A 7,106-nucleotide genomic window follows, 5' to 3' on the forward strand; every position below is an offset into this window, starting at 1 on the left:
TCCCTCAGGAACCGCCTCCATCGTCATCCCCATCCTGCTGCTCCTCATCCTCCTCACCGTGGTGGCTTTCGTGTGGTACAAATGGAGAATTAAAGGGTGAGTGATGCCGTGGACAGGGACAGGAGCTCCCCGGAGGGTTTGGGGGACACTCTGGGGGGTGTCACTGACCCTGTGCCCCCTCCCCATCAGTGCCAAGGGCTTCCAGCACCAGAGGATGACCAACGGTGCCATGAACGTGGAGATTGGGAACCCCACGTACAAAATGTACGAGGGGGAGCCCGACGACGACGTGGGGGAGCTGCTGGATGCTGACTTTGCCCTGGACCCCGACAAGGTGAGGGGGGGCTGGGGGGGTCTGCAGGGTCCTGCCCAAAGTGCTGGGATGGGGCTTTGAGGGGTCACAAAGTCTTTGGGGACACTGAAGGATCTCAAAAGGTTTTGGGTTCTCTGAGAGGTTGCAAAGGCTTTGAGGGATCACAAAGGTTTTGGGGCTGAGGGGTCTCAAAGGTTTTGGGGTCTCTGAGGGGTTTCAGAGGTTTTGGAGTTGGGGGGCTCTGAGGGATCTCAGATTTTGGGGCTGGGGGACACTGGATGTTCACAAAGGTTTTGGGGCTGGGGAGCTGTGAAGGGTCACGAAGTTTCTGGGTTGGGGGATCAGAGGGGTCTCAGATTTTGGGGCTGGGGGGCTCTGAGGATTCTGAAAGGTTTTGGGGTCTCTGAGGGCTCACAAAGGTTTTGAGACCGGGGGGGCTCTGAGGGATCTCAAAGGTTTTGGGGTCTCTGAGGGGTTTCAAAGGTTTTGGAGTTGGGGGGCTCTGAGGGGTCTCAGATTTTGGGGCTGGTGGGCTCTGAGGGGTCTGGAAGGTTTTGGGGTTGGGGGGGATTCTGAAGCTTCACAAAAGCTTTGGGGCTCTGAGGGGTCTCAAAGGTTGTGGGGTTTCTGAGGGAGCACAAAAGCTTTGGGGTCTCTAAAGTTACAAAGGTTTTGAGGTTGGGGGGGGTCTCAAAGGTTTTGGGGTCTCTGAGGGGGCACAAGGGTTTGGAGTTGGGGGGCTCTGAGGGATCTCATATTTTGGGGCTGGGGGACACTGGATGTTCACAAAGGTTTTGGGGCTGGGGAGCTGTGAAGGGTCACAAAGTTTTTGGGTTGGGGGATCAGAGGGGTCTCAGATTTTGGGGCTGGGGGGCTCTGAGGATTCTGAAAGGTTTTGGGGTCTCTGAGGGGTCACAAAGGTTTTGAGACCGGGGGGCTCTGAGGGATCTCAAAGGTTTTGGGGTCTCTGAGGGTTTCAAAGGTTTTGGAGTTGGGGGGCTCTGAGGGGTCTCAGATTTTGGGGCTGGTGGGCTCTGAGGGGTCTGGAAGGTTTTGGGGTTGGGGGGGATTCTGAAGCTTCACAAAAGCTTTGGGTTGGGGGCTCTGAGGGGTCTCAAAGGTTGTGGGGTTTCTGAGGGGGCACAAAGGCTTTGGGGTCTCTAAAGTTACAAAGGTTTTGAGGTTGGGGGGCGTCTCAAAGGTTTTGGGGTCTCTGAGGGGGCACAAGGGTTTGGAGTTGGGGGGCTCTGAGGGATCTCAGATTTTGGGGCTGGGGGACACTGGATGTTCACAAAGGTTTTGGGGCTGGGGAGCTGTGAAGGGTCACAAAGTTTTTGGGTTGGGGGATCAGAGGGGTCTCAGATTTTGGGGCTGGGGGCTCTGAGGATTCTGAAAGGTTTTGGGGTCTCTGAGGGGTCACAAAAGTTTTGAACCTGGGGGGCTCTGAGGGATCTTAAAGCTGGGGGGCTCTGAGGGGTCTCAGATTTTGGGGCTGGGGGGCTCTGAGGGATCTCAAAGCCTTTGGGGCTAGAGAGCTGTGAAGGGTCTCAAACATTTTGGATTGGGGGGCTCTAAGGGGTCTCAGATTTTAGGGCTGGGGGGCTCTGAGGGGCCACAAAGCTTTTGGGGCGGGCAGAGCCAGCAGAGCTGCCCCATGTCCCTTGAGTAGGTCCCATCTACCGGGGGCTCTCACCGAGTGACCCCAGCATGGGGACCACCCCCAGAAATGGCATTTCTTGCCGAGGGGGGTGATGTTTGGATATCTATGCCCCCTCCCAATTTTTTCCTTTTTTCACCCCCCCTTTTTTTTGCAGCCCACCAACTTCACCAACCCCGTGTACGCCACGCTCTACATGGGCGCCCACAACAGCCGCAACTCCCTGGCCAGCACGGACGAGAAACGGGAGCTGCTGGCCCGGGGGGGGGACGACGACCTGGCAGACCCCCTGGCATAGATGGGGGGGCACGAGGGGGCCGGGGGGGGGGGCCACGAGCCGCTGTATAAATGTACAAATGAAGGATTATTACTTTTCTATGTGAGCAGTATTATTACCTGTATATTTCCCCCCTCTCCCCCCCACCCCTGGTTTCAGGCCAGACCCAGCTTTTGGTTTATTTTGTTTTTTTTTTTTGGTTTTTTTTTTTTTTTTTTGGTTTATTTGAAATTTCTTTACATTTGGTTTATTTGAAATCTCTTGACATTCCCCTTTTCCCCCCTCTCCCCGTTTTTCCCTCCTCAAACACATCGGGGCTGGGGGTTGGGGGGGGGACACTTGGGGGTCATTGCTGGGGAGGGGGCACAGCTTGGGGGGAGGCACAGGAGGGTCCCACACGCTCCCAAACCCCCCCTAAGTGCAGAGCTCCCCTCCCCAGGGACCCCCATTTGATTCCCCCACCTCAATTTGCTGCTCCCTTGTCCTGCAGCTCCTCCCCAGCCCCTCATTCTCCTCCCTCCCATTTTTCACCCCATTTTCCCCCTCCATCCCCTCTTTTCTCCCCATTTTCCCCTTCCCCTTTTTTCCTTCCGCCCTCCCCAATTTTCCCCTCCTTCCCCTCTTTTCCTTCCCCAATTTTCCAATTTTTCCCCTCCCTCCTCTCTTTTCCTTCCCCCTCCCCAATTTTCCAATTTTCCCTTTTTTTCCTTCCTCCCTCCTTTCCCAATTTTCCCCTCCCTCCCCTCTTTTCCTTCCCCTTCGTTCTCCAATTTTCCAATTTTTCCCTCCCTCCCTTCTTTTCCTTCCCCCCTCCCCAATTTTCCAATTTTCCCCTCTTTTCCTTCCCCAATTTTCCAATTTTCCTTCCCCCCCCTCCCTCCCCAATTTTCCCAATTTCTCCTCCCTCTCTCTGCCTCCCTTTCCCCCATTCCCTCCCCGACTGTTACAGGGGTCAGGATGAAGCCCCCAGCCCCACTGAGCTGTGGGATGGGGGGGGGTCCCCAACCCCTCACCCCCCTCCTCTCTCCTGCTCTCCAACATGCACATTTTTTAACAAGAAAAATAATAAAAAACCCCAAAAAATGCAAAAAAAAAATTCCCTGGAAATGACCTAGCTTTTATAGTAGAAATAAAGAAATAAACGCATGTGGGGGGGGCGGGGGGGGGGGACACCCCATCCTTTTATTGGGGGGAAATGTTTTAATAATTTTTGCTGGATTACTTTACAACTAAACAAAACAGATATTGTTATAAATAAAATTTTTAAAAAGTGAAGCGTGGGCTGGTGGTTGGAGAAGGGGGTAAGAGGGTGGAGGGGGAAGTTTTGGGAATGGGGATGGGGAGAGGGGGAAGGGGAATTGGGAGAAGGGAATGGGGAACTGGGAATGGGGAATGGGGAACTGGGAATGGGGAGAGGGGGAAGGGGAATTGGGAGAAGGGAATGGGGAATGGGGAACTGGGAGTGGGGAATGGGGAGAAGGGGATGGGGAAGGGAGAATGGGGAAATGGGGATGGGGAGAAGGGAAAGGGGAATTGGGAGAAGGGGGAATGGGGAAATGGGGACGGGGAATGAGGAATGGGGATGGGGAAATGGGGATGAGAATGGGGAAATGGGGAGAAGGGAATGGGGAATGGGGAACTGGGAATGGGGAATGGGGAAATGGGGAAATAGGGATGGGGAATGGAGATGGGGAGAGGGGAAAGGGGAATTGGGAGAAGGGAATGGGGATGGGGAGAAGGGAGAATGGGGAATGGGGAATGGGGAAATGGGGATGGGGAATGGGGAGAAGGGAATGGGGAAGGGGGAATGGGGAATGGGGAAATGGGAATGGGGAATGGGGAATGGGGATGGGGAATGAGGAATGGGAACTGGGAATGGGCAATGGGAAGGGAGAATGGGGAATGGGGAAATGGGGATGGGGAAAAGGGGAATGGGGAATGAGGAATGGGGAATGGGGAAACGAGTATGGGGAAATGGGGAAATGGGGAAATGGGGAGAAGGGAATGGGGATGGGGAGTGGGGGAATGGGGAATGGGAATGGGGAAATGGGGATGGGGAATGAGGAATGGGGATGGGGAGAAGGGAATGGGGAATGGGGAAGGGAGAATGGGGAATGGGGGATGGGGGAATGAGGAATGGGGATAGGGAGTGGGGGAATGGGGAAGGGAGAATGAGGAATGGGGAATGGGGAAATGGGGATGGGAATGGGGAATGGGAATGGGGAATGGGGAAGGGAGAATGAGGAATGGGGAATGGGGAAATGGGGAGAAGGGAAAGGGGAATGGGGAACGGGGAATGGGGAATGGGGAATGGGGAAATGGGGAGAGGGAAAGGGGAATGGTAAAGGGGAATGGGGAAAAGGGAACCAGGAGCGGGAACCGGCACCGGCGGGCGCGCGCGGTGCCGGGAGCCGCCACCAGATGGCGACACCGCCATCGAGAACGCGCTGGGGGGCAGCGGTGTTCCCCCCCAGTGTGACTCCCCCTTTGTCCCCCCATGTGTCACCTTCCGTGTTACCCTCCAGTGTGACCCCCCTGTGTCCCCCTATGTGTCCCCTCCCGTGTCTGCCCCTCCATGTCCCCCAACGTGTCACCGCCTCCGTGTCCCCCTTGTACGCCCCATGGATCCCCCCATAAGTGCACCCTGAGTATCTCCCATGTCCCCCACTGTGTCCCCCATGTCCACCCAGTGTGTCCCCCATGTCCCCCATTGTCCCTCATGTCCCCTGAGTGTCCCCTGTGTCCCCTCACTGTATCCCCCCGTGTCCCCTCTGTGTCCCCCATGTCCCCCATTGTCCTCCGTATCCCTGAGTATCCCTCATGTCCCCCATTGTGTCCCCCGTGTCCCCTCAGTGTCCCCCATGTCTCCACTGTCCCCCACGTCCCCCCTCTGTGTCCTCCATGTCCCCATTGTCTCCACGTCCCCTGAGCACCCTCAATGTCCCCTGAGTGTCCCCCCATATCCCTCCATTGCGTCTCCCATGTCCCTTCTCTGTGTCCCCCATGTCCCCTGAGCATCCCCCGTGTCCACCCAGTGTCCCCATTGTGTCCCCCCTCTGTGTCCCCCATGTCCCCTCTCTGTATCCCCCATGTCCCCCATTGTCCTCCATGTTGTCCCCCATGTCCCCTGAGCATCCCCCATGTCCCCATTGTGTCCCCCATGTCCCATTGTGTCCCCCCTCTGTGTCCCCCTTGTCCCCCCTCTGTGTCCCCCATGTCCCCCATTGTCCTCCATGTCCCCCCATTGTGTCCCCCATGTCCCCATTGTGTCCCCCCATTGTGTCCCCATGTCCCCTCTCTGTATCCCCCATGTCCCCCATTGTCCTCCGTGTCCCCCCATTGTGTCTCCCATGTCTCCCCCATTGTCCCCCATTGTGTCCCCCATGTCTCCCCCATTGTCCCCCATTGTGTCCCCCATGTCCCCCATTGTCGCCCATTGTGTCCCCCATGTCCCCCATTGTGTCCCCCATTGTGTCTCCCATGTCCCTGAGCACCCCCCCATGTCCCCATTGTGTCCCCATGTCCCCCCATTGTGTCCCCCATGTCCCCCCCATCGTCGCCCATTGTGTCCCCCATGTCCCCTCATTGTGTCCCCCATGTCCCCCCCCATTGTCCCCCATTGTGTCTCCCATTGTGTCTCCCATGTCCTCCCCCATTGTCCCCCATTGTGTCCCCCATGTCCTTCCCATTGTCCCCCCTCTGTGTCCCCCATGTCCCCATTGTGTCCCCCATGTCCTCCCCATTGTCCCCCATTGTGTCTCCCATTGTGTCCCCATGTCCCCCATTGTCCTCCATGTCCCCCCATTGTGTCCCCCATGTCTCCCCCATTGTCCCCCATTGTGTCTCCCATGTCCCCAGAGTATCCCCCCCATTGTCCCCCATGTCCCCTGGTTAGCACCCCCAAGTGCCCTCCCCTGTTCCCCCTATACCTGGGGGTGCCCCTCGCCCCCTCCCGCCCTGCCACAACCACAGAACAGCACCGAGTGAGTGAGTGGGGGGGGCTCACTTGGGACCCCCCCTTTACCCCCAGGGACCCGTGGGCTCGAACCCACCCGTGTGCGGGGGGGGGGGCTCATCCTGCAGGATTGGGGGGCTCGGGCGTCTCCAGGCGCTGTGAGGGACCCCCATGGCCACGGCAGCTCCTGGAGCCCCCCGGGGGTCTCTCCTCGCCCCCCTCCCCATCATCATCATCACCATCATCACCACCATCATCACCATCATCACCACCATCATCACCATCATCACCACCATCATCACCATCACCCCCCGGCCCCCGCAGCCGCCGCCTTTGAGCCCCCCCCAGCCCCGCGCCGGGTGCCGCCGGCCTCAGATCTATTTCAATCGCGGCTCTTTGTTCATTTATCGGCCCTTAAATCTCCTCCCCGAGGTTTTTTCCCTCCCTTTCCCCTCTCCCCCCATCCTTCACCAAATCCTTTTTATCTTTTCCCTTCGATATTTTCTATTTTTCACCCTTTTTCCCCCCCATTCATCCCCCCCCACCCCCCCTCCTCGCCTGTTTCTGCCCCTCCTGTGGGATGTTAAAGTGGGGAGGGGGCTCTGGAAGAGCCCGGGGTGGGTGAGGACATCGGGGGCATCGGGACCCCCATAAGGGGGAATTTTCCTGGTGATTTGAGGCGGGTCCCGAGGGGTTCGGGTACCCCCAAAGCCCCTCCAGCTTTGATCACCCCAACCTTGGGCACGGGTCGGATTGTAGGGGATGGGAGGGGGATACAGAGACCCCTGAAATGCGGGAATTGGGGGGTCAGGGAGGATCGGGGGTCGCTCCTCTGACCCCCACATGCTCTGGACCCCCCCCTCGGGGAGTTTTCCTGGAGATTTGGGGGGGGTCCTGAGGGGTC

The 7,106-nt window shown here is 57.7% G+C and overlaps 1 protein-coding gene across 5 annotated transcripts in view; it reads left to right on the forward strand.

Annotated features, from left to right (window-relative positions):
* Window positions 1-3,522, forward strand: part of LRP1 (LDL receptor related protein 1) — a 131,320-nt gene extending 127,798 nt beyond the window's left edge. For all 5 annotated transcript variants that reach the window (XM_063179362.1, XM_063179364.1, XM_063179363.1 and 2 more), the window contains exons 87-89: window positions 9-96; window positions 190-334; window positions 2,128-3,522. In XM_063179362.1, the coding sequence (XP_063035432.1) occupies window positions 9-96; window positions 190-334; window positions 2,128-2,268 (374 nt within the window). In that variant the 3' untranslated portion in view covers window positions 2,269-3,522. The remainder of the gene's footprint in view (window positions 1-8; window positions 97-189; window positions 335-2,127) is intronic.
* The last annotated feature ends 3,584 nt before the right edge of the window (window positions 3,523-7,106 follow it).

The sequence above is a fragment of the Melospiza melodia genome, chromosome 31, assembly GCF_035770615.1.
Source record: "Melospiza melodia melodia isolate bMelMel2 chromosome 31, bMelMel2.pri, whole genome shotgun sequence".
Classification (NCBI taxonomy): Eukaryota; Metazoa; Chordata; class Aves; order Passeriformes; family Passerellidae; genus Melospiza; species Melospiza melodia.